The following is a 27,053-nucleotide window of genomic DNA, read 5'->3' as shown; positions in this document are numbered from 1 at the left end:
TTCCCCTTATTTTCATGCACTGTCGCCATATCTCCCATTCACAGACCTTTTCTTCAGCACAGATTATCTGCCAGTCCACTGTTAGACAGAGCTGTCCAAATTGTTTACCACAAAGGTAACCAGAGATTGCACCAACAATGGCACCTAATTGGTTTAGGCCAGACAAGTCCTGGTCAATTAAATGCATAATTCATCTCAGCATTAATTATTCATTTCTTAAGGGACCGGTGCTGTGCTTTATTAGGAGAACTGCATCATGCATATTCAAATTCTTCTTCTTAGTGGTGCAATATTATCTCAGCTGGGATGCCCATCCCAAAAAACAATAACAGCAGGGGCTGTAAGACAACTTCTATTAATCACACAACTAAACCATTGAGGATTTTCAAAGAAGAAAATGTCATACTAACCCACAGTGTGTAATGTCTTGTTTTTGTCATTCACCAAACATTACACTGTCAAACAATTAACAAGTGTAATTAATTTATTATTATTGTCAACCCTCTTGTGTTTAGATGATACATTATTTTTTAATTATAGTCATGTCACAGAAAAACTGCCCGTGTTAATTTATCTTAGTACACCAATCAAGACTGCAGTGTGTTAAGTCCCCACCATCAGATTCAATTCACTGCCTAAGATAGATTTCAACATTTTTTCTTAGCAATATTAATATAGAAAAATCTCCAACAATTGAGTCCAAATAAATATCCCATTTAAAGCATCACAGTTAAATCTGATGTGTAGATTAAAATCTATATGTGCTGTTTCTTTTAGTGATATTCCTCCAGCGCATCTGACATGCAATGTGTGGTTTCCCAAAGAGATGACTCCTGTGTCTTGTCAAGTGGAGGATCAGGGAGCTGCAGTGGGAGAGTTTCCGTTGACACTCTTAAAGGTCAGTCCCACCCATTTTTAAAAAATCTAATTTTTTACAGTCTGTAATCACTGCTTCCCACCGTTGGTAAGACAGAAATTGTGAACATGCACTATTTAAAGCGAGAAACTGGAATGTGGATGTTTTAAGATGTGAGGTCACTCGAGTTATTGCATCCAAAGGATGTTTGCATACTACAGAGGGTGGTCTTATCTGTTGACAGAGGGTTAGGGTTTGGGAATACAGTATAAACATGTTTTCAGGGTTTAACATTTACACAGTATAACTTGGTTAAGCAGAAATAACATCACATACACAGTATTTTTTCAATACCACATAACAGTTTTAAGAACTCCACTCCACCAGAGGTCCAAGCTCAACATTCACTTTTATATCATGGTTTTTTATCCTAGATAGCAACAGTTTGTGTAGATACCTTTTTAAAAAGCACAATAGGCCTTTTCACAGAAGAAATTTTACCATGTCACATGTCACATGTCACCATGGAGCAGCCAAAACTACAAAACATACATCCCATTTGAAGAGACCATTACAGTGCAGTTCAGTTTTTATGCACTGGGTGGAGGCTGTGTTACACTAGCTCAGGATTCGGTTCAAAGCACAGTTCCACCCATAAGTTTAGTCAGCTCAGTGGCAGAAAATAATTATTAGACACCGTCTCTTTTTTAAATTACTAGTGAATGTTTATTGTACAACAACCTCCACATAATTTATTATATGAATACGAATATGAACATAAAATGCATGGTATATTCAATGTCTCTGATTAAAAGCACTCAACTGGAACCAAAATCGTTCTTTTAATTTCATATTTCCCACAAAATCTACAGCCCCTCTGCATTTGCTCATTTGCCTTGTTTGTTGATGGCACTGTAGCAAATATTGCTCAGTGGATACTTTGCATAACAAAAACTCAGTATATTACCTTGCATACTGTCAGGAACATTAATGAGTCACAGAGTATGAGATTAAGGGTGCACTTAAAATGAGTAAGGTTCTAACACAAAGAACAAACTTGTTGGTTGTTGTGTGAATTAAGAAAATAAATAGCTTGTAATGCTTGTAAGGGAAGAAAAGAAAATATGAGTTTGCACAACTTAGATGTCATTTTTTCCTCATATTTACAGATAGAAGGTATCGCACAAACACAGTGAACGCGTCTAACTTTTGTTCCATTATATTTATCAAATCTTTTAGCAGCTGTTCGCTAAGGACTCCACTCAGATACTGTCCTTGTCAAATTCACAGACAAAATACATGGTAGGGTGGCACGCCACATCAGTCCACTCCCCAGAGGCCACCATCTCAACACAGTCCTCATCATCATAGGCGTTGTTTGGCTCTCCTTTCCTCCATTTGCTGAAAGTGGTCATTGGAGAGCGATCCACGTAGGTGAAAACACCCTCCCGGTCCAGGTCATGAATGCCAATGTAGACTCTGCTCAGGCCTGTTTCGGTAATGTACCCCGCAATGGCAGTGTTGGCTCCCTCATCCTTGGGCATGGCCAGGTGCCCTCCCCTCATCTGACAGTAGACCTCAGCGTCGGAGTAGCGTTTCTCCTCCTTCACCAACAGATAGACTTTACTGTCTGTCTCTTTTATGCCAGCAACAGCTGCAGGGGAGGGCAGTGCTGAAAAATGAGCACTTGTATTTCTATAAATTTCACATTGACATGCCCAGCATTTGCAGTACTTTGAGGAGAAGAAGTGAAGCAATAGCAAGGATACAGGAAGTCAAACAAGAAGAACGCAAGTGCTTCTTTTTTTTTTCTTTCTTTTTTTTTTAAAGAATGCAAAGATCATACCATTTTTAATGAACTTCAGTTCTGAGGAAAGTTGGGCCACGAGAATGTCCATTTCTCCAATCATCTTTCTCATCGGTGTGCACTCACACGGGATACCTGATAAGGCAAAAATATGGAGGATTACGACATCATCGACACAATTCATTCTAAAATTTCACCAAATATTCGTGTTTAAACCTTAAACAGTCTGTTTGACAAACTAAATAAGATGATAAAATATCTCACCTGGCTCTCCATCAAGGCCCCTTGGACCTGGATCCCCACTGTCTCCTTTTACCCCTGAGATATAAAATGTAATTATTCATAAAACACAAAATATACTATACTTAATTCTCAAACAACTGAACTATATTTGTACATTCTATATTAACCTTTCATTCCACTTGGGCCCACTTTTCCATAACGTCCCATAATTCCTTTCTGTCCTTTAAGCCCAGGTTGCCCTGAAAAAAAGTAATTGTGACAGAAATATTTAAAAAGAAAAACATGCATTTCTTTTGCACCTTAAAAGACCACAAATTAAAGTTAATGAAAAAATAACTGAAATTCTCAAACGACAATTTACTTCCACTATGGTAGGTTAATTAAAACGATGAGTCTGTGTAATCTCCTATAAAAGCATGAGAACACCCTCCACTCCTCATTAAGGTCTTCAGTAAACACTTGTCCGCAGCAGTGGATTGTGCAGATCATTTCTCCTCCAACCTCTCACCCACATGTAAACACTTGGCCATCTCTGGATGGCCTGTTAGTGATGTAACAGCACATTATCAGCCTGAGCAATGTGATCTTTACCCTAGTTCTTTTTTTTTCAGCTTATTGCATATTGTTAAAAACAAAACAAAAAAAAAATTATACGCATAAGCATGTGTGTATGGTAAATGTTTTCGCATCTTCCCTTCATTGTGAGTGCAAAAACTATACCAATCTCTCCAGGAGGGCCAACTCTTCCCGGTCTCCCTGGTGCTCCTTTTTGTCCTTTCTCTCCTGGTTCTCCTTTTGCAGAAAAAGATCGAAAAAAAATAATCATAAAATATGGAAATAGATTCTATTTTTGTTCAGTTTGTTGTGTGTGTGTTTGTGTGTTTGTGTGTGTGTGTGTGTGTGTGTGTGTGTGTGTGTGTGTGTGTGTGTGTGTGTGTGTGTGTGTGTGTGTGTGTGTGTGTGTGTGGCATGCCTTTGAGTCCAGGGACAAGGATCTGAACAGTGCAGGGCTCCTCTGCCAAGTCCTGCCCATAAGATGTCTGTATTGTTAAAAAACTCAACATCACAGACATTAGTACCATTGGTAGTAACAGCTTCCCTCCTCTCATTCTTCTACATGGGTTGGTTAGTAGGCTCTACTGGAGAGACGAGGGAGATTAAGAAAATATGAATGATTAAGAGTCATTCACAACCAAGAATTTCACCGCTGATGTAGTGGAATCCGGAGTAAACATTTGTTTCAGAAGCGAAGCAGTAATGCAACCTAAACCCATAACATATTAGCATACACCTGTTGTCCATTACTTTCAGCATTTATTTTGTAAATACCCCCCAAAAAATGTATTAACATTCACCACACATATGAAGCCACAGAGAGTAGCTTAATAATGAGGAAAAACATTGCTTTAAACTAATTCATACTCATCTACTAGATCAATTAATGGTAGAAACAGCTGTTCACAAAGCACATGGAAGTCGCACCCAGAGTCATATTTGCCAAGACCAAAGACATATTCCGCTTCATTTAGATAATCTTTGTAATATCAATAACTCTTGAGTGAAAATGATAGTTAGAAAGGAGTAAACAGTATACTGAATTTAAGAATATGGATGGCCTACCTGTAGATGAACTTTCCAGACAGAGGGGAAAAGAACTGCCAGCTTGCAAAGACTTGCAGGAGCTTTGAACGATGGTGGTACTACAGAAACATTTCATATCCTTGCACAGGCACCACAGAATGTGTGTGATAGGACATTCGTAAACAGTTCACAGATAAAGTCCAAAGCAGCTGGGGCTCCACAGATAATTGGCTGGGAAAGTGGTCAAGTGATTGACAGTGGAGGGGCCGGATGAATCCACTGACTTAACTTCTCTGTCAGATGTTTAGAAAAGCAAAAGAAACTTATCAGGTATTTTAAGTTTCAGTTTGTATGGGTTGCCTGAACTTTCTCCACTTTTTCATAAAACTATATCTTATCTTGGGCTTGTGTGGCAATGGATAATGCACTACACTGTATTAATGATATGAGTTCTGGTCCTAATGTATTCTTATGGTTTGTGTGATTAAAAACAGCTTTTTTTTCTGTGTGCACCCTAATGCACTATATTTTGTTCAGTGCCACACAGCATATCTGCCATCTTATGTAATTTCTTTTTAATTAAAAATGAATGTAGCCTGAATGGATACACACACATAAAGAAGATTATAATGGTACAAAAGATCTAAACATACTCACGAAAGCACTGATTTTTGCTTTGCAGAGCTTTACAGTGGAAAATGAGAAGTTGTTGCCCAGGCCTCTACAAAAAACTCAAAGGATTTATTCAGGGAGTCAATTTAACATCATGGTTAGTTCTCAATGAGTTGCACTTTGGTGGGTGCTTCAAAGTTTTTGTAATACCATGCCCAAGACTCATTCCATGTCAAGAAATTAGAAATTATGATTTTATATGAATATAAATATATAATAATATATTGGGCTTTTGTCACTGTCATTTCTCTGATGATCAATTCTCCGGTGCATCCCTTCCCTGCTCTTTACTCTTTACTGCCTCCCTGATTCATAATTGGTTTGGGATTTGGCCGTAGACATGCAGATCTGTTTCTCCCCAATATGGCCACTTGGTGGAGCCATTGTCCATGCAAGTACAGTATAGGATTTAAAAACACAAGCGGTCTGTATCAATTTTTTTTATCCCATTTTATTTGCAATTTATCAGTCAGTAGTACACTGATCCATATATCATGTTATCAAAATAACAAGAAAGACGATATGCTTTAAAAAGAATTCAGTCCCAGTAGCCTATTTGGTAAATAAATAATGCTGCAGTGGTTGTCTGTCTTAGTCTTTACCAGAGTGAAAAATATATGATCAAATTAACAAAATAATGAGATGCACAATTCGTTGTTGTATTGTAGTTGCTGTTAGACTAGGAAAATAAAATGTGTCTGTTACTGACATGTCGCTTATCTTTGTTTTGCATTATTTAGGAAGTCATGCAATTACTAACTTGGACTTAAACTTGTGAACAAAAAATGTCATGTTAATGTTTACATGCTGTCATCTAGTGTCTGTAATGAGATATGGTCCAATAGAGGAGTATCAGATGTCCTAATTAGATTTACAAACCCAGTGGCTGCTCTCAGTGCTGGATTGGGTGTCTCCTTCAAAAATCCCCCCAAAAGTTTTAGATTACCTGCCTTTCAAATATTCATGACTCAAGGCAGCATTTGCAGCCAGTGAAGCATTATGGTGTGGACTGAATTTACTCCATAACTCCAGTTTTACGACGATTAAGCAAAAAGTAATCGACATAAATTGTAAAATAAAAAACCCCTATATTCACACTTTTTTTTAATGATAACAATTTATTGATTTATACTGAATCCTGGAAAGGTGCCAGCAAATGTACCAGCGACTTGTTGCTTTACATATAATTTCTGCTGCTATATTTCCCCAGATTTTACTCTAAGCATGTTTTTTTTTTTTTTAATGGATGTTAGATCAACATTATCTTTTTTAATGTTGCTGTGAGGAAAGAATTTGGAAATATGTCTGGATTATAAAATATGTAGATAACCGAAATATAGGCTACCACTGTCCTGATGCTTATTTTTCCTCTGCACTACAGAAAATCTGCTTGACACAGGATCTTACGAGCAGCACTTTAACGGACCGTCAGTAAATGTACAGTCAGGGTGACGTCACCTGTGCTCACCGTAGCGCGAGCGCAGCCTGTCATCCAGACACCCTGCTGCCGCTCTGTCCGGTCCTGTCCTGTCCTGCTCCGGGGTGAAAGAAAGACCAAGAAAGCTGGACTACAGCGACAGCCACACATCCGCATGAGGGACTTAAAATCTGTCACTGTCTCCTCGCACGTACATTTTGCTGTCTGACGGATACGAGTTGTAAGTGTCCCCTCTTTTGTCCAACTTTTACACTTTTCAGCGAACAGCTAGGGTCAGCAACAGCTTCGCGTACTTCGTATTGTCTTTACAGTACCTGACAATTATGGAATGAGTGCATTACTTTAGTTTTCTCTGTATACTAACCAGCAATAATCTTATTTGTTGAATAATTAGCCTTACCCGCATTTGGTGGTGTTTGTTTGCTGTCAGACTCTTCCAGTAGCTACTCCTTATGGCTTATTTATAAGGGGCTTAGTACCGTTAGTCCCTTGTACAGAGGGTGGATATTTGTAAAAATTGAAATAATTATGAGATTATGTTGAACTGACTCTAAAAGCTTCAGGGAGAGTAACTAGTATATCACAGAAGTATGACTGTTTTGTTCTATAGTAATTAAGTTTAACTGTGCTATGTCTGAAGTGTCCTTATACAAGACTATTAACATGGTTTAATTTGTTTTATTTCACATTTTTCACATTATTTCCCTTGTTTTCATTCAACTGCCTTGTATCTTTTGTATGCCTACATTTACCATCTCTAACATGCTGCCACTGCTTAGCAAAGTCTTCCTACCCTCTTTGAAACTATAAATCTGACTGAATTTTAAAGGTGCACCACTGAAAGTGTGACCTGTGTGTACATCTGTCTTGATCCCGTTGCCCTGTAGTCAATGATTTCAATGTCCCTTTTGCCTGGTAGAGAACAGGAAACAAGAGGCAGGAAGCTAGAGGCGTGTTTTTGTGTCCTGCTATGCCTCAGAGCCCCAGTGTCCGTTCTTGTGTGTGTGTGTGTGTGTGTGTGTGTGTGTGTGTGTGTGTGTGTATGTTTATGTTTCCTCCTCTTCTGCACTGTAGTTTTCTTTGTGTTTCATGCAGAATGTGACACTTTTCTGATATGCATTGTCCTGCTAACTGATCACTGACTTTTATTTGCTAGGCTTAGCTCTCACTTGAATCGTCTCACCTCTCTGTCTGGATTAGGGTCAAATAGTAAGAGGATTTAAAGCTGCAGAGTCAAAGTTACTCATGAGGTACTGGTCTCAGTTGAGCAATGAGTGATGCCATCAATTTGTGGTGTAGACTTTTAGGTACAAGGTCATCTCCCTAAGTGATATCCCAGATTGTTTGGAGGTTAGCTTTGAAAAAATGCATGTGGATCCCTTTGCTCTTGGTTCAGTGAGCACTGCTGTATATGATGAGGACAGATCTGTTGTGTATGGAGCCATGTCTGCAGCAGACTGGCACAGATGGGATGCTCTTGATATATGTTAAACAAGCATTAATTTTGTGTTAAGTGTATTCTGATTATTTCTGTTATTATAGCCAGATGTGTGCAGTCATGTAGGCTTGTGTTGTTCATGTGGATTTGAGCTTAGCGTATTTCCTGTGTGGACATAGTGTAACTATACTACAAGTAGGAAATTGTGAGAAAACTGTGTAATTATCAGTCGCCAGTCAAAGGCAGTCTTGAGGATCCCACTAGCCTTGATCTTATGCTTGAAGGTTGAAGATAAAGGACTGGGAAAGTCTTCTTATCCTCCCTCTTTCTGGTGCATTTATTTATTTTTTAACTCTGCTTACATGTTATGTTTGAATGTGTTTTGAATACGAGAGTGTGCTATGTAAATTCAACATTAATTGCCCTGCAGTTGTAATGTTTGACCATCAAATGAGTACAACTGCAATTTACAACTAGGAATGTGTACAAAGTCGTCTAGGTCTCTGAAAGTTACAGACAGAACCTTTTCACTTGTTACAGCCAACCTTAATCTGTGTTGTTGTCTCCAGCAATAGTGCATTGCACCCTATCAGTGTGAAGACAATTCTTTGGCTCTGCTTTTTACAACCAACAGAGAGGTTCAAGGATCTTCTAGTACAAATTTTGCTGTTATAAAACTAAAAGATTTCATGTACAACCGTCTATGAAATGTGCTTCTCAATCAACTGTTTGTGTTCTTTTTGCTGTAGTTTTGGCCTTGACGGTGGGTTGGTGCTTTGATGTGAGGTATCTTCCTCTTGCTCCGCTGTTGGCCTACATAGGGCAAAGGCATCTAGTGTAAACAGGGTATTATTGCTCTAATAATAGATGAGCCATATAATAATAAAGTGAGATAACAACACTCCATTTTTCTCCGGCTGTGGAAGCAGTTTTAACATTCAGCCTGTATTCTCATTTCATAATTATTCCATTAAAGATGTTTCATTTAGATGCAAACCAGGTTTTCATCCGTTTACACGAATATAAATAAGTTGTGATAAATTCTTAGCCTATATTTTGTATATTTGTTTTTTGTATTTTTGTATATGTTTTTCATTAACACAGAATCAAATCATCCCTTTCTTGTTGAAAATTGTAACATACCTATATTATCCTGCACAGAAATAAAGAATTTGTTTATTGGCCGTACAGTAGCTTTCCAACTATTCTAACTTGTGTTTTTATTTTTAATGGGTTTTCCATCTGAGCCTTGTGTTACAAAACCCCTCAAGTGAGTGACAGATGGGAAATTGTAGTTGTGCAGAGAGAAGTCCACAGTGAGCACTTGCCAGATGTAGGTGTATTGACCAGACCTGACATGAGCTTTATAATGTAGCAGTAAAAGTCCAACTGATATTCCTTATTACTGTAACAATCTTTTGTTCAGGAACAAGTAAATGGTTGACTCATTATACTAAGAATATATCATGCAGCACAAACAAATAAAATATTCAAAAAGCTCCTTCCATCTATTGATTTAGTGCTTGTCACCCGGGATGTGGAAGTGATAAGAGTGCCATGAATACTATTGAACATAAAATGATGAACAATGCAAGATCATTGTTATCTTTGATTATCTTATCTTGTTATCTAGATTCCAAAGAAAGTAAACAGTCATGGTCACTACAGGTTACCATCTCCAGTCCAACACTGTGCTGCTTTGATGTACCTGTTGGATGTACTTTGAGTGCTCGTTGAAGGCTGCATCAGCAGTTTCTAGCGACTATCCTGTCGGACATTTGACCTCAATCCCTGAAGCTAATTGGATTCTTGAGCAAAACGTCAGCACTTTTGCTTTGAAGAACTCTGGTTGTAGGATTAACTGTCAAGAACCGTTAATGAGACACACATGAAGACCCGGCTTTCATATTTGGCTGATGATGTTTTGAGATTGTCAACACAAGATTCAGGCAGAATATTGCAACAAACTGCTGTTGTCAAGTGCAGAATCAAGTCTTGCAGTTTTGTTACATGGCTGAGCTGTGAGTTTTAGCAAAAACAGCAATTCTTAAAATACCCAACCTGCAGTACGTTTTGCCTCAGACATTTAAATTATGCCAACAACTAAATTGAACAGATTTACCTACTTTCCTTCTAGTGAGTGAAGTTGTCTATGTTTGCTGTGACTTAAAATAACGACACTCAGCTCTACACTTTAAAAATGGGCTGTCTGTGTATAAGTGCATAAGTCAGTATGCAGAAACTACTTTACTAATCCCCATAATTGTACTTACTTAACCAAACAGTGACCAGTATGGGCACAAAGTAGATTCATATTTTGGTAGCATAGCCTCTGGTTTTGCTGCTTTAGCTCAGACACTTCAGAGTTCAAATACAGACTGACAGACCTGAGAGGCTCAGGTCTGTCAGTCTGGGCAGTTTATGTGAGGTCACTTGAGGTAGCATTGTCCTCACTCGGGATTGCATCCCTCAGGAGAAGCCTTCAGTCATGTTCCAGTGGGAAATCCTCCCTTAAAAGATCAGTAGGAGGAATAACAGGTTAATGGAAAGCAAAACAGACAGGTCCCAATCACATCATGCAAATAACTGAAAAAAGCCTTTGTAGATCAATTTGATCATGAATTTTATTCTCATCTTTGGCTTTGTGGGATTTCACTTAAGGTTCTATAAGTCATATCTAGCTGCTTTGATATTAGTCTCCTTGTCAAGTAAAAGATTAAGTTCATAGCTAAATATTATTGTTTTAAAACATGTTTTAATGACTTATCGGGTTCAGCAAAGACTGTGAATGGAAAGACTTTGAAATTACAATTTGAAGGGATACAGGAAATTGCTGCCATGCAAATAAGAAGTAGGTGGTCAACAGAAAAAAACAAAGAATGTCAACAAAAACAGTGACACTGAAAAAATTATCTTCTCAGTCTTTAAATTAGCAATTCTGATTTCATTTTTCTTTTTCACCTACGTAGCTGTGAAGAAAAAGTGAAATACATATTGTGTAGCCACACAAGCCTTGGGGAACAGGCAATAGAAGCAACTCTAAAGCAAATTCAGTTTGTTTGAAACTTCAGTAAAAAATGCAAAACTGTGCACTGTACTTTGCATAATTATTTTAAGCCACATATGTGCTTTCCTTTACGTATGTTGCCTCTTTTCCATTTTCTGTCTCCTTCCTGCTCCTGGTTGTGTAGCCGTGCTGACTGGAGGTAAGCCATGGAGGATGGGAAGCCAGTATGGGCGCCCCACCCCACCGACGGGTTCCAGCTAGGCATGATCGTTGACATAGGAGCCAACACGCTCACCATAGAGCCACTGAACCAGAAGGGCAAGGTGGGTCATCACATACAAACGCACAGGCACATACACACACGCCAGCTTTCCATTTACAGGCAGCTGAGAAATGGGTGAGGGGCTGAGGTAATAGTAGTGTTGGTGCTTGTTTTCCTTTTACGTGGCTCTGCAAGTTGATGTGAGAATTGCACATAAACTGCTTGTTGTTTGCCTTAATCCCAAGAGGGTCATCACCACATATAGAAATGCATTTATTCAAAAGTTCATGAAAAAATTTCAAAACCATGTGTATGAAATGAAAACTTATATTTTCTGTAATTTCATTGCTGTCTGTTGTAAGTGTGATCTCAGTTAGAAAGGCGTTAGCACAACAATATGTAAAATGTGAGAAACATGAGAGACCACATGTACAGTGGCATGAATAAATAAAGAGAGCAGCAGCAGGTGTGCTGATAGTGTTGCCTGGAGGGAGAGCGGCTCATTAGGAGGTAAAGGCCACCTGTTACACCTGAGCCGTCACGTGTCCCCAGCAAGCAGGCCTCTGATGTTTACAACGGACATGCACTGTAGCATTTGCCTCTGCATTTGTTATGTTTGAAGTGTTCTCATCACAGCTAGTGCAAAGACCTTTCTGACATCCGACATTTTGGCTTGTTAGAGTAGCCAAAGCACAGGTGCATCTGATAGCATTTCATTCGAGTGTCCCATAAGTCATGACGGTGTGACATTGAGCCTGCATGCACAATACCAGGGCCCTGAAACTGAAGCAGCTAAATGCAATTCAGCCATAATTTAACAACAAAGTTTATTATTTACACCTCTGCTTTTCCCTCGTCTGTCATGTCGATATGTTGCATGCTCAACACCAGGGCCTTGGTACTGGTACAGCTAAATGGAATATATTCATCTTTTTGTATTCATGTCATGAGTTATATCTGTGTTTGAACAAAACTAAGTTTTATAGCTTATACAAATGCAGTCAGAAAACCTCATGTTTGCATTGGGGTGCAGTCTCACCTTTTTTGAGAATTATTTTTAAATTTTTCTGAAGGTTTAAAACCGATACTCTATTTCATTCAAATGTCAAGAAAAACCAAAACACCTGTGGAATCAGAGATGAATTGCACACAAGGTATTATCTAACCCCACTGACAGATAACTGCATAATATTAAGACTCTGTGCTCCACTGAATGACTCACAAATAAGATGAATATTACACTCAGCTTGATAAGATTTTTACTAGTTTCAAGTGAACCTCACTTGGAAAAGCTTTGAATGATTATTATCAGTTTATGCCCTATTGCAAGGCAGAAACTCTGTTTCATTCACTGAGGGAATGAAAGGCCCATTGAGCGTGTTTTTTACTGCGGTGTTGAACTCATTAGTGCCTCAGTTCTGTGCATGGCCCTCAGCCTGGCTGCCTCTTCTTCTTTGTCAATTTTATTGGTTAGACATTTCTCACATGGTTGCTATTGTGGACGGGCATATCCACATTGAGCCAAGGTACTGTAGCAGACACACAAAGCAGATTCTGTTTATGCTAACAAGCTGTTGGTGGTAATAAACCATGCATCGTAGCTCAGACTGGGTCAGAATTACACACACACACACACACACACACACACACACACACACACACACACACACACACTCCAGCAGTGGTATTGATATAGGGAGTGCAATGAATATGTAAATGGAAGAAAATAGTGTTTATCACATTGATATATGCTGCAGGGAATAACCAGACAAAGTCACTGTTCTGCTTTAATCAAGTCATTCATGACTGATTGTTTAAATGTTGGGGTTTGGTCGTTTTTAATAACACAACTTGATTGGTTCCCACAAGATCAGTACAAAGCACCAGCATCATCTCTCCTGCACCGCACACACACCACACTCACTCACTCGCTCAGGTGTTCAGATCCTGTTGCTCTCCCACCAAATTATTCATTATCCTGCCATGTCTCCCCTTGTTTCTCGCACAGCCGGCTTGTTCCATTGAGTTTATTTCCATTAACTCAGACTCTTAAACAATAGAGCAAGAATATCAGTAAGTAATTTAGCCTGGGAACATGTCGCACCAAACATCATTACTGTGATCTTTAAGCATGATGAATGATTCATGTTTATGCATGCTTGCTTAGCTTTTTATGATGTTTAATATGTCTCTCTTTTATAGGATGCTGGGAAAATTAGTTATGTGTCATAAGCTTTTCAAATGACAATAAATAAACAATAAATAATCTTGTATTTAAAGTTGGCAGGGTTTCGTAGAGACAGTGCGACTTGAACCATGTCTGTTTCAACATCAAAACTGTTTATGTTACAGACCTTTCTTGCTCCAATGAGCCAAGTCTTCCCGGCAGAGGATGATGTCAACAAACACGTAGATGACAATTGTAAGTTACTGCTCAGACGCTCAGTTGCTTGTTAAGTCATTTTTTTACAATTTCATAATTTCATTTCACCCGTTTGTTTTCTTCCTGTTTTCAGGTTCCCTTATGTACTTGAACGAAGCCACACTCCTGAACAATGTTAGAGTGCGGTACAGTAAAGACCACATTTATGTACGTTCTCTTCTTCTCCTATTCTTGTCTCCATTAGTGCTAGTATAAATCAATTATATTTGTGCCCTTACACTGGCTCAAAACCATTACTATCCAGTTGCATCATAAGGAAATACAGTAACAAGTTAGAGGACAGAAGGAGACAGGATCTGTATCCTTGTTTCCCTAGGGGGGAAAGTAGCAGGTGGTAAAGAGGGGAGGGAAGTTAGCACAGGGTCACAAAGTCAGACCGGCAAACCCAATCCTGATCCCAGTTACTCACTTAGGAAATGAGGGACAGCTGGTAGATGAGAAGAGAAAGACAGGGAAACAAGTTAAGGTGTATCTCAGGAGCCTTCACTGGGCTCATTTTCACCTCTGTAGTTGCTCATTGTTCAATAATTTATTTGTATTTTTTGCTATTTATTTACTCTCTAAATGCAGAGACCTTAACCATTCCTGTATATGTATATAAATAAATATTTATACATATCTCTTACAGACTTATGTGGCCAATATCTTGATAGCTGTGAATCCTTACTATGACATCCCCAAACTGTACGGCCCTGATGCCATCAAGTCGTACCAGGGGAAATCACTTGGCACTCTGCCGCCTCACGTTTATGCTATAGGTGAGACAACTGTTAAGACAACTCAACAGCTACACTTTGAAAAATTACATCATTGTATTATGCGTTATTTGATCATTGATTTACACTGATTATGCAGGAAAGTTAAGTTATCAGTGATATTTTTCCTTTTCAGCCGACAAAGCCTACAGGGACATGAAGGTTCTGAAGATCAGCCAGTCCATCATAGTTTCTGGTGAATCCGGTGCTGGAAAGACTGAAAACACCAAGTTTGTTCTCAGGTGTGAACTCAGCATGAATTATGCTGCATCCTTCCCCTTCTTCCCTTCACCCTCATCCTCGGTCCTCTCCTTTCTGGTTGTGTGTTCCACCTCATTGAGAGCCACTGATAGTGCCTTGCAAATCTCCCACAAAAAACAACAATGAACAATACAACATTAACCTGGATGCAATTTGCTATGAAACAAGCAGAAACGATGACACCTCCACATTTATCGTCTTTTTTTTACAAATGATTTCCTTTCTGGGGGAGAAATTAAAATAAGGCAGGGAGTACTCCATAATGGGAAGATATTGTAGTAAACTTTCTTAGTGTGAGTGTCTTTTTGTTTTCTTCACACTGGTTTTATTTCATCCCCATCCTATAGATATCTGACCACAACATATGGAAGTGGTCAAGATATTGACGAGAGAATTGTAGAAGGTAATATATTAACTAACTAATAACTCACGTATGTATGTTGTGTTTTGGGGTAGTGTGATCCTGATAGTATTTTTTTTTTGTATTTTGAACCTCAGCAAATCCCCTACTTGAGGCTTTTGGAAATGCAAAAACAGTCCGGAATAATAACAGTAGTCGCTTTGGGAAGTTTGTGGAAATCCACTTCAATGACAAGGTAATGGATGATCACTGATGCTCTAGGTGGATTTATTATGTGCTGTGTGTGGACCATGGACTTTAGAATCTGCTTTTGAAGCTTATTTTTCTTTTGTTTTCCCAGAACGCAGTCGTGGGTGGATTTGTCTCCCATTACTTGTTAGAGAAATCGAGGATTTGCATGCAGAGTAACGACGAGAGGAACTACCACATCTTCTACAGGCTGTGTGCTGGGGCATCTGAGGACATCAAGAAGAAGCTGCACCTAGACTCTCCAGACAGTTTCAGGGTCAGTCAGCTTAAATGGACCCTAGAGTCAGGAGTGTTAATGTTTCTCAGAATAAGAACATATATAATACCGTACTGTGAGCCAGCATAAAATTAATATTGTTTCAATTGTGCCATACCAAAGTGAAATGAAACTTAGGGGTTATGGTCTTGTCTTTGAAAGAGAGTCTAAATCAGCATTTTGAAAGCTGTTTTTTAATGTAATTTAACTTTTTTTCTTTGTATTTTTTATTAGGCATGGGTGGGTAGTTACTTTACAAGACCACTAGATGTCGCTTGAGGTTATTTTTAGTGACATCTTGACACAAATTGAAACTCCCTTCAGTAACAAAATATTTTGCAATTGAATTCTGTCCTGTTCAAATGTAATTATCAGTTCAGCGGGGGCAAAGTCAGAGAGCATAAAGGTGTTTATCCCAGCCATTATTTTCTTCTACGTGCACTACAAAACAGAACAACAAGCAGTTCAAGCTGTTCCTTCAGATGTTTATCATAGTGTCATTATATCAGGTCCCTGAGGTGACACCCACATCAACAGAGGCAATTACTTCATGCAATTCACCTCTAGTCAGCTGTGGAGCAATATTGGAAGACAGCAGAGTAAATCTTTTAGATGTTGAAAATCAATACAAATATCCCCAGTATGCATTTATACTGTGCCTGAATTTAATTTATCAAAAACCTAATTATGTTTAAGTGTTTTCTAAGATGATTTTTCTCTCTTGCAGTATCTGAACCGAGGATGCACCAGATACTTTGCCAGTAAGGACTCTGATAAACAAATCATGCAGAATCGCAAGAGTCCTGAGGTAAAGTCACGTCCTGTTCCGGTTTAATCACTTCAACCCAATGAAAGATTATTGTTGACATAATTTTTTTCGGGGGTTAGATTTGACTTTAGTAGTATTACTGTACTAAGTATTTAATGCCAAGAAACAAGGACAGAAAATGTCTTGCAATGTCACACAATTAAATTCTTTCCTGCACAATAAATCATGTAGATATACAGTATTGTTTTGAGTACGTAGTGGACAGAAAGCAAATCCCAGACCATATTTAAGAAAACGTGCTGCAAAGGTGATAATTTATATGCAGAAACTGATCAATCACAATATTTAATGCCAAGAAATTAGTTCAGGTCTGTGCATTTGATGAATTATGTACAACATGAAACAGAACCAGTGCCTCGTTGAGTTGCGCTGCAAAGCCTGTAGGAGATGTGTAATTAATATCATGAAACAATTAGAAGAATAAGTATGACAGGTTGCTCTCTCAGGGACTAATTATACATGTTGATTTCACTTCTTGTTTTCTAAGATAGAATAATATCTTTTTTTGTGCTAATCAAAGTTTCAGGTGAAATAGTGGTAAACAAAGGAGGTGCTTTCAGTTCTTCGTTAATGGATTTACCCATAATGGGTTTATTTAGCTGAGTACATTAAAAAGAAGTGCAATGATTCAATCATATTTTACCTTAAAGGCCAAACATAACCTCTCTTCTTTGATTTCTTGTACTGTAATTAACTCTTACTTACTGCTTTAGCACTGAAATATTGTAATCCTACTGATGTTGTTTCTAGAAGCTCAGAGGCAGTTATGTGCTATTGGTTTAGCTGTGCTCTGATGTCATCTTTCAAAACAACATGTAATTTAAAATATTGGAAAATATTTGAAATTATAATTGTAAGGAGCTTTATTTTAAAACGTCAGTTACTTAAAGTGCTTTTCTAATAGATATCAATGATAAATGAAATATGAAGGGGTCTTTATTTGTGCTTACAAAATCTGTAACAGTGCCTTGTACCTTTGTGAATGGAAGCCCTGTAAGCTATGTGGTTGTAAATACACTGTGTTATTCACATGTTGCTAATCACGTCATTATGCATCTGTCTATCCCACCACGTGTCTCTGTTACTGTATATAGGACAATAAGGTGATGTTCCTTTTCTTATCAGGGTTTTGTGCTCCCTACTCTTTATCCTGTATTCTTCCTAAAGTATACACTGAGACGTTCAGGTTTTACATGCTGCTGTTTGTGTAGTGCATGCTTCCTCTTTGTCTGCTTGTGTCTGCCTGGTTTGGGTGGGATTGGGGCTGTGTGGTTCTATGATAGAAAATAAGGATAAAGATGTTTGCATACTCACCTTTTTCTCAGTCATACTGTACAACGCAGGGCTGCACAATTATTGTATATTTCCCATAGTCACAATCAATGTTTGTTTAAGATTGACATTTTATTTTGCAGGCTTGCTGTCTTTTGTTCCCATCAGTACAATAACTGAATGGTCTCTTTATATTACAGTATAATCAGGGGTATACATTTACTCATAATTGTGCAGCCTTTGTTAAGATTAATCTACAATCTTGAAGTGGTCTGGTCCAGCGACGTTTTTACTCTGCATGCCTGTGCTTTCTGCTTTCATCACTCCTGAGATGTTGCACAATTTTAGATTGGTTCTGTCTTTCCTTTAAAAGCATAAATACATTAGTTGTCAAGACATTTGGGCCAGGGCACTGTGGCGGAGCAGCCTTGGTTTATAGGATGGTGTGTTTGCTGTGTGCTGCTGGTGGAGGCTCTTTTAACATGTTACTGTAAAATAGTTTGTTGATCTCTAACATGTGGTTTTTATAGTTAAGTGTGGCCTGGTGGTTCACCCCCAATTCAGTTTAGAATCAGATTTACCTTTAGTTTACATAGAATACAGATTGATATTCATGGACTTAATCTCTTTTGAGTAAATCATGAACTCTTACACATTGCCTGTTTCTCCGCTGTTTCCAACTTTCAATTTCTTTTGCAGCATCAAAAGGTCGGTGCTCTGAAGGACCCTCTTCTTGACGACCAGGGCGACTTCAACAGGATGTGTGTGGCCATGAAGAAGATTGGTCTGGATGACACTGAGAAGCTGGACCTGTTCAGAGTGGTTGCTGGTGTTCTGCATCTGGGCAACATTGACTTTGAAGAAACAGGGAGCTCCTCGGGTGAGGCAGATGGTGTATTGATGTATTTCTTGAGAACTTGCATCATAGTGCTATTTTTCAGTGCACTTTTTGTCTCTTTAGCCACAGGATTCATATTCATCATACAGACAAACAAGGTCATCTATCTTTTTTTTTTTTTCCACCTATTCTGCTGCCACAAATTGTGAGCACTTAAATTTCTACAGTTGTGTTATTAAATCAGTGTACATTTTTGAAGACTAGACCTATGTCCTCGGTTGTCACTACAATTCCATCTCAAGTGATGATAAATAAGACCTCTGTTACCCTGGCAACAATTATCTCTCCCTCTCCTTCCTTTTTCATTCTTTTTCTGTCTGTCAGTCAGTCTGTCTGTCTGTCTGTCTGTCTGTCTGTCTACGCATTAGACCTCTGAGTGTGGAAGGTGCCACTACTTACCACTTCTTTACTTGCTCACTTTGTAAATAAAAGGTATATGCAACTTGTGCAATAGTGTGATGTGGTTACAAAGATGTTAATTTAATCATGGTTTTTAAAGTATAGATTCACTATTCTTTAATATGTCAAATCAGCACAAAGCTGGTTGGAGATGAAATAAAATGTGTTCGTAATGATTTCCCAAAAAACCCAGCAGAAGAAAAATACAAACAATGGCATATATAAAAGAAGAGAAAATGTAAAAAAAAAAAAAAAAAAAGCTATAGGTGGTGATTTTTAATGGTAGTTTGTCTTATTGTATGTTTCAGGTGGTTGTGTCCTAAAAAATCAGTCAGGCGAGACTCTGGAGTACTGCGCTGATCTGCTTGGGCTGGACCAGGACGATCTGCGTGTCAGCCTCACCACAAGGGTCATGCTCACTACAGCAGGGGGCGCCAAAGGAACAGTTATCAAGTAAGAACTGTGGTATTCGGCTTTTAAGATCTGAGACCCTTGCAACTTCTTTTGGCAATGTTTTTATGGGGAAAAATGATCTAGATTTTCTTTGAATTTTTTCCAGAAGCCAATCCCATTGTTCTCTGACAAATAAATCTATCAACTGAACTGAGTGAAGGCAGTGAGTCCACGATGGATCTAAGAATAGCTAATAATCCTTAGACAGAGATTAACCAACTGTAATTTAATCGGCACAGGCAGTGGATAGGCAGTTGTTGCTGTACTAAGCTGTACTAGTCTGCAAAGTATTAAGATGTCGTTATTGTACAAAATGGTGAGATTAAATCCTGACACTGAACTAAGCCTTTTATTTTATCGTCTTAGTATAAGAGAGTATATGATAGATCAGCTTATTTTATACAACAAAGTGCTCCGTGAGAATGTGTCTCAAACACTGCTGCTCATCTTCATTGTCTAAGTGACACAGTAAAAAAAAATGTTTGCTTAGGTAACCTGTACTTCTGCATGAGTGCTTGGTGTTCTTGCAGGTCAAAAAGAACATTCTCTGAGGAGAATATGGTGCAGTACTGCCACTGCTACTGTGTAGTTTGGTGACGATGTGGTGTTTGAGTGATGGGGCCAGGTTTGGTAGATTAATATTTCAAGAGGGCCAGATGCTGGCCTGGCCTGGAAGTGTTTTCTCCACATAAATAATGCAGCCCGTATCTGAGGAGGCAGGCGAGCATGGCAGCAGTACAGTAAAGACCTGGTGTCTGGGGAGCAGGTGGAGCTAAGGGGTCCTGGCTTTGTCATTAAGCCCCAGACAGATCCACCCTACCCCTGGGAGGTTGAGGGTAACAGAGGGGTCGGTGGACATGATGGTATCAGGGATGACTGAGTCTCTAACTAGTGTGCATATGAAACATTGTAACTGATAACAATGCCTGTCAGTGAGATTAATTATAAGGATTTCATGTGTTTTCTAAGACTTCCTCCATTTAAGTCATGGCATAGTGAAACAGAGAAAATCTAGCCTGTTCTCATGAGAGAAGACTTGGTGGGTGGAATATCAAAAGAAAGACAGTGGGTAAAGCAAAAAAAAACAGACCTTTCTATTTTAAATTCACATTCTTCCCTGGTGGGACAGCTGAGGTGAACTCTGGGCCACTATGGAACTGAACTTTGTCCATACAGTCAACCCCTCTAAATAATTTAAAATAAATGGTGTTCAAGTGTCAGTAGACAGCGCAGTAGAGTTCAAGGTTCATATTTTAGTTTTAATACCTTCTCTTTGGCTTAGAAACCCTTATTTTAAACGATCACGTAGCTTGACATTAAGATCAGACGGGGGGGACACTGTGCAGCAAAATGTGTCACATTAATATAGCTAAGCTTTTGCTCCCACACAAAAATTGGGTTTTTAAAATAAAAATAAAATAGAGTTACTTAATAGGAGCCTTGCATGTCCCAGTTTCGGACTGTCCCTCACTGCCCCACTTTGTGTGTCCCTCCAGGGTGCCTCTAAAGGTGGAACAAGCAAACAATGCCCGCGATGCCCTGGCCAAGGCAGTGTACAGCCGCCTCTTCGATCATGTGGTCAAACGAGTAAACCAGTGTTTCCCCTTCCAGACTTCCTCCAACTTCATCGGGGTGCTGGACATCGCTGGGTTTGGTAATAAAATGCAGATAGTCTTCTACAAAATGTGGAAGTTTCAGTTAAACTTAACACGTGTAGATTTAGGCCATCATCATTAATGACATAATGGACAAACTGAAAATCTGCAGCTTTCCAGACGCACTGTGTTTTGTTGCTGTCTTGATGGCAATTTTTTTTCCATTGGTTTGTTTATTCAGTCTAAAGAGACACTTGTCTGTACAACATGTTTCCTAATAGAAGTACCCTAATGCATACACACTCATCATTACCAGGGCTTCTGCTTGAGAATTAATTTCCTTCGCTGCCATAATTAATACAGGCTTTACAAAAATTTTTCATTTTCGAATTAATTGAAATATATGTTTTTTTCTGCTTCCTCTGTTTATTCCTCTTCTTAGAGTATTTTGAGCACAACAGCTTTGAGCAGTTCTGTATCAATTACTGCAACGAGAAGCTGCAGCAGTTCTTCAACGAGCGTATTCTAAAAGAGGTGGGTGAGCAGCGTGTGGATTAAGGTGATTCGGTGTGGTTTACTTCTGTTATCCTGGGAAACCTGCCATGTCATGTCACTCACAAGCCAAACTTACTTACTCTCTCACAAGCCAGGAGGCAGTGGCTGGCACACTAAGCTCCTCTGTCTTTCTCTCCCTGTATATTTTTCCTACATCTCTCATGTGTGCTCTCTCATTAGAATGCTAATTTCTCAAGGGACATGATGAGGCTTGTTTCTCTCCTGTGATCTCTTAGCGTTATTCTCTACCAAGGTTTCCAATTAATGCGCCGCAATTCTGGTTTAAGCCTCCGTCTCATTATCTGAATCGTGTGTTGTGGGTTTGATGTTTTGTGTTTGTTTTTTGAGGTGGGTGATGTTCTGAAGCCGCTGAGAAAAATCTAAACAAAAAATTTCATATCAGATTGTTTTCTAAATGATATTTTATAGTGTTGATTTTTGGCTTTTTCTGGACATGTCTGTACAGGAGCAAGAACTGTATCAAAGGGAAGGGCTGGGAGTGAATGAGGTGCATTATGTTGACAATCAGGACTGCATAGGTAAGTTCCCATGTGACATCTTTCTTCCCACATCCCTGTTGACCCTCAAACTGTGTGCAAACATTTTGTTTTTCATCACTTCCTTGTGTGGACACTCACTTTTCAAAAGTTCATGATTTTCCTGAGCTTCAAAATAAAATGCAATGCAGCACTTTGAACTTATCTCCTTCTAAAGGTGATAAGATGGCTGACTTGAGCTGGTTTCAAATGATCAAAATCAAAGGTATATGTGTGTAGGTGTCTGTGTATTGATATCTTCATGTAGCTTGTACCTTGGGAGATCTTTGGAAGTGGATAGAGGTCCATCAAGTGACACTCGGGGACATCATTAAGATGAAGTGTTGCCTTTGAGAGCCTGTGCTGCAACACAAAAAATGTACTGACAGAGATGTGGCTCTCTGTAGAACCCACACACCACAAATGTACTGAGGTTGGTTCAAGTGTAACATCAGCTCACCCACGTGGCGTCAGAGCAGCGAAAATACAACTGTCGGGGGACAAAAATACCGACTTCTCATTATCGCAGAAGCTGGCATATCCATGGGTCTGAGGGGAGCAAGCGTAATGAGTATTTGTGGGTTTTATGGCTTCTTTTGTGATACGTGAAGCTGGAGAAATGATATCCCCTTGTCTTTGTTGTCTCTGTCCTCGAATAAATCCTCAAATCAATGGGATGAAGTAGTCAGTCTATCAAGGTGAAGCAGTTTGATTTGTATTTCAAAGGCTGTGATTATTCAGGTGCGAGGTTAACTGACAGCCGTGAATAACATTTACGACTTGCAAATGACCGTTTGGGTTGGCCATTAATTCACTCATCAGTCTTCAGGATTTATGCACAGGTGCTTGTTCATGCAAATTTTTCTGAGGTCCTTGGCTATTAGATTATATTCCAAACACAGCATGCCACATGAATAATTCAGATATGTGGCTAAATGAGCATCCTGATGAGTATGTTTTGTGTTTGGAATATTCACATCCAGAAACAGTAAAAAGTGGAAATTTCCAATAAATTTAATTTTCAGAACCCGAATGTTAAGTGATTTTGTAACTTCTGTATCATAATGGCTGTCGGGCCACCTCACACCTTCCTTTGGTACTTTATTACAGATTCTTGAGTTTTGTTTTCGTCCTGAAAAGTGTTTGTAAGCATTAAATGACACGTATGGATTGTAAATGTTAAGAAGAAGTTCTCAACATGACAGTATCCTACATATCTCAACATACATTCTAGAGCTGTACATCAACACAAATCTTAATACCATGGTTGATTGATAAACATTTGTTGTTTCCAGACCTCGTTGAAGCAAAGCTGGTGGGAGTCCTGGACATTTTGGATGAAGAGAACCGGCTTCCTCAGCCCAGCGACCAACACTTTGCACTGGCTGTTCACAGCAAACATAAAGACCACTTCAGACTGACGGTCAGACCTCTTAGCTGTGCTCCCTCCCTTTCTCCCCTTTCTCTGTGTTTCTATTCCCTGCCTTCTTTTGTCTTTCCCTTCACCCAAGTATTGTGCTATTATTCTCTTCCTTTGTGTATTAAGCTCTTTTGTGACACCAGGGAGCAGTGTAACTGCACAGTGGTTCTGCCGTTGTGGTAATTTTCACTCTGCCTGTTTGTTACAGCAGTTTTATGAATAACCCACAGTCCCACTCCCTCCCTCTGTCTCTGTCTTTGTCGCTTTTGTTTGCCGCTGCCTGTATCTCTGCAAGCATGAAATCCTTTTAGAAATGTAGCCTTGACACCAGTTCAAGCTTAAGATTAGAGGTGGCTGGCTGCAACCACACTCTACTGCAGGGAGAGTTATGACTCAAATAAATACTGTTCTATACACTAAATAAGTTGAAAGACATTAATCTTAATCTAAAGTGCTTGACTATGCCGCAAGCTAACATTTCTGCAATTCAGTTTTCACACTTTAAGGATAATTTATTATGGTTTTCTTCGCTAATGAAGCCAATGGAGCTTCAAAATGCTGGTTGCTATATTTTATTTTTCATTTTAAGAATAATGTTGGTGTCCACTATAATATTTGAGACAGATAAGATGAATGTGGCATTTATAAAAATATATCTGGACTGTGTGCAGTTGTTTTTTCCTTGCATATTCATGCAAGTAAATATATTGAATAAGTATAAATTGACCTGTAAAGAGGGAGAATATGCCTTTTTTGGCTGCATTTCGCTGCACTTCATTGATCTGAATGTTTCATTCTCAAAACCAGCCCTCCTCATTCAACAGTGGTGTGGATAAATAAGATTCGTCTGTAGAGATGGTGATGGATAGGATCAGAGTAAAATCAATATATATGTGTTTTAGCGCTGTCATTAAATATGATTTGCTTTCCTTCTCTCCCTTTTAGGTTCCCCGGAAGTCAAAGTTAACCATTCACAGGAATCTCCGAGATGATGAGGGCTTTATCATCCGGCACTTTGCTGGAGCTGTCTGCTATGAAACGGTCCGTCTTGACACAAATCCTATTATATAGGGCTATTTAGGCTGAGTGGTATTCACAAAATCCAGTACCACTGTAGAATATTTTTCCAAATACGTCTGTTTATAATGGGTCTTACATAGATACAAGTTACATAAGACAGTGGAGTTACTAGCAGTTTAAGCCAATTAAAATTTAAGCAAGCAAATCACATGATAAACACATTTTATGCATCTAAATAATTATTATTTTCATTCGTTGATAGAGTGATTTCTGATGTTTGGAATTTTTGCTTAAGAAATACCTTAAATGATTAACTAGTTATCAGAATAGCTGCTGATGATCTTCTGTCAGTCAGATAACTGATTCATCGACATATGGATTTAGTTGTAACACATTTGTTGTCCTGGTACAAATGTCACAACCGTACATCTTATACTGGGAAAAGTTGCTTGTGTGATGTCTGTTGTTCGCTGCAGGTATTGAAGCATTCTTTATTTGTGTTTACATGATGTACATCTGTATAAAAGTCTCCTATTACATAAATGCATGCATTTGCATGTGTTCACAGACTCGGTTTGTGGAGAAGAATAACGATGCCCTCCATATGTCCCTGGAGAGCTTAGTGTGTGAATCAAAAGACAAATTTGTTCGAGAGCTGTTTGAGAACTCCAACACCACCAAGGACTCCAAACAGAAGGCAGGCAAACTCAGCTTCATCAGCGTTGGCAACAAGTTCAAGGTCAGTGTGGCTATTAAAGTTTGTCACTTTTGATTGTTAAGACGAAGTCCCTGAAAGTGAGCAAAACCTGCTCATTTTTAGTGTATCATCACTTTTTAATTTCACTATAATGAATAATGAACAGAATAGAAGGATAAAAGTGTGCTCTTTCACACTGATGGATCCACTGACTCTTAACACTTCTATGTGTGATTTTGAATTTAATGTATTTTATTGCCAAAGATCTGTAAATTATAATTATAAAGACTTTATTTTATGTTTATTTTTTCAGAATTTTATCTTACTGGACTAGTTTGAGACTTACAGTCTGTTGCTCAAACAATTGAGTCATGAAAAACTGGGGAAAAGGGAATTTGTTTTCAAGGAATTGAAAATGCGAAAAGACAGTGATGAAGTTGTGCAATGTGAAAAACTGCTGTGAATTAGTCAACAATGCTGTATTATCTGTCTTAGCTTCTTTTCTAACTCTAGTCTCCAGACCTGTTCTGTAAATTCTCTCCTTTCCACTCCTCTTCCCAACCTTCTTTCTACTCCTAATTCAGGGTTTCCCTCTTAGGTTTCCTCCAGTCTCCCTTCTCTTTCCTCTGAGAAAACTTTTCTTCATGGATAAAGCTGGATAAAGTCAGCTTGAGGTAGAATAGAGAGGAATTAGAAAAAAAAATAAGAGAGAGCCTGCATGTCTCATTCTTTCTTTCTCACAAAAGTGTTTAGAGTGAGTCAGAAGTACTCAACCTTCAACAGCATTCTCCAACAACAATCAAAACACAGACTTATTTATGTGTTTTATTTTATCTAGCCCTTACATTTATGTGTTGCAGCATCTTTTTCAACAGATTTGAGGTTTCATTATTACAAATGTAGCTTCCTTGCTTTCATTGCTAATGCACCAGGCATGGACTTAATAATGCACCAATAGCCAGTGGGACTAGATGTGTTCATTTAAAGATGTTCTTTAAAATTTTCTCAAAGTTGCATTTGGTTTATAGTTCATTAATAAGTCATAAATCCATGTACAGTGTGTCCTATAAGCATGTTAAGTTTTCCTTCCTGTGTTGGCTACCTGCATCAAACATTTTAAAACAAATTATCATCAAACACTTCTTTTTGTCTGCTTGTACCCACAGACCCAACTGAACCTGCTGCTGGAGAAGCTGCGCAGCACTGTGAGTAAAATTTAAGTCATTGTGTATGTTTTGCTTTCCTGCTTTGAATCAATAGCAAATAAATCACCCTTTAACAATGAAAAGTGTGTGCTGGAATGTGTTAACACATTACAATACTATATTTTTATTCAGATTCCAATTATAAAGGCGGCAGACACAGAATGAGAAGTATTGTGCCGAGACAGATCAATTTTCCCTGATAAATTTTTGTGTGCAGGGCTCCAGTTTCATCCGCTGTGTGAAACCCAACCTGAAGATGGTCAGCCACCAGTTTGAAGGAGCTCTGATTCTCTCACAGCTTCAGTGCTCAGGTAGGTTCTGAAAACAGTATGCATGATAACATGTACTGCATAACTTTTAAAAAGTTGTCAAATTCACAATTTACGGTCTTTCAGATGAGTGAATCTAAGAATACCTTCACCCAATAAAGTTCTACTGTCAGTAGTGCAATTTAAGTAGGTTGATTCCACGTGCTTTAGATGGACAACAACACTGAAACACATTTTGCTATACTATATTTATAATATATGAATATCATATACCTA

The 27,053-nt window shown here is 38.6% G+C and overlaps 2 protein-coding genes across 5 annotated transcripts in view; one reads left to right on the top strand and one right to left on the bottom strand.

Moving 5' to 3' along the window:
• Window positions 1-470: 470 nt before the first annotated feature.
• colec11 (collectin sub-family member 11) lies at window positions 471-4,685 on the bottom strand. Of its 3 annotated transcripts, none has more exons than XM_056393665.1 (7): window positions 4,527-4,685; window positions 3,880-4,045; window positions 3,627-3,698; window positions 3,074-3,145; window positions 2,928-2,981; window positions 2,703-2,798; window positions 471-2,528 (listed from the first exon to the last, which is right to left on the bottom strand). In XM_056393665.1, exons 2-7 carry the CDS (start codon window positions 4,013-4,015, stop codon window positions 2,119-2,121), a joined length of 840 nt encoding a protein of 279 aa, XP_056249640.1. In that variant the 5' UTR covers window positions 4,016-4,045; window positions 4,527-4,685; the 3' UTR covers window positions 471-2,118. The 3 variants fall into 3 exon arrangements, with proteins under 3 accessions (XP_056249640.1, XP_056249643.1, XP_056249641.1); XM_056393668.1 differs by having other exon boundaries at window positions 471-2,510; XM_056393666.1 differs by having other exon boundaries at window positions 3,880-4,042; window positions 4,527-4,667.
• A 1,942-nt stretch (window positions 4,686-6,627) lies between these two features.
• myo6b (myosin VIb) overlaps window positions 6,628-27,053 on the top strand; it is a 36,438-nt gene continuing 16,012 nt past the window's right edge. Inside the window, exons 1-20 of one of the 2 annotated variants that reach the window (XM_056393663.1) lie at window positions 6,628-6,817; window positions 11,227-11,365; window positions 13,657-13,726; window positions 13,821-13,894; window positions 14,376-14,505; window positions 14,639-14,744; window positions 15,111-15,166; window positions 15,262-15,359; window positions 15,465-15,629; window positions 16,357-16,437; window positions 18,430-18,610; window positions 19,336-19,480; window positions 20,977-21,134; window positions 21,518-21,609; window positions 22,097-22,169; window positions 23,462-23,589; window positions 24,532-24,627; window positions 25,175-25,345; window positions 26,470-26,508; window positions 26,726-26,819. In XM_056393663.1, the coding sequence (XP_056249638.1) occupies window positions 11,249-11,365; window positions 13,657-13,726; window positions 13,821-13,894; window positions 14,376-14,505; window positions 14,639-14,744; window positions 15,111-15,166; window positions 15,262-15,359; window positions 15,465-15,629; window positions 16,357-16,437; window positions 18,430-18,610; window positions 19,336-19,480; window positions 20,977-21,134; window positions 21,518-21,609; window positions 22,097-22,169; window positions 23,462-23,589; window positions 24,532-24,627; window positions 25,175-25,345; window positions 26,470-26,508; window positions 26,726-26,819 (2,074 nt within the window). In that variant the 5' untranslated portion in view covers window positions 6,628-6,817; window positions 11,227-11,248. The remainder of the gene's footprint in view (window positions 6,818-11,226; window positions 11,366-13,656; window positions 13,727-13,820; window positions 13,895-14,375; window positions 14,506-14,638; window positions 14,745-15,110; window positions 15,167-15,261; window positions 15,360-15,464; window positions 15,630-16,356; window positions 16,438-18,429; window positions 18,611-19,335; window positions 19,481-20,976; window positions 21,135-21,517; window positions 21,610-22,096; window positions 22,170-23,461; window positions 23,590-24,531; window positions 24,628-25,174; window positions 25,346-26,469; window positions 26,509-26,725; window positions 26,820-27,053) is intronic. The other variant, XM_056393664.1, reaches the window with a different exon arrangement.

The sequence above is a fragment of the Seriola aureovittata genome, chromosome 13 (genome assembly GCF_021018895.1).
Source record: "Seriola aureovittata isolate HTS-2021-v1 ecotype China chromosome 13, ASM2101889v1, whole genome shotgun sequence".
NCBI classification, from domain to species: domain Eukaryota; kingdom Metazoa; phylum Chordata; class Actinopteri; order Carangiformes; family Carangidae; genus Seriola; species Seriola aureovittata.
This window is presented reverse-complemented; position numbering and strand designations above follow the sequence as displayed.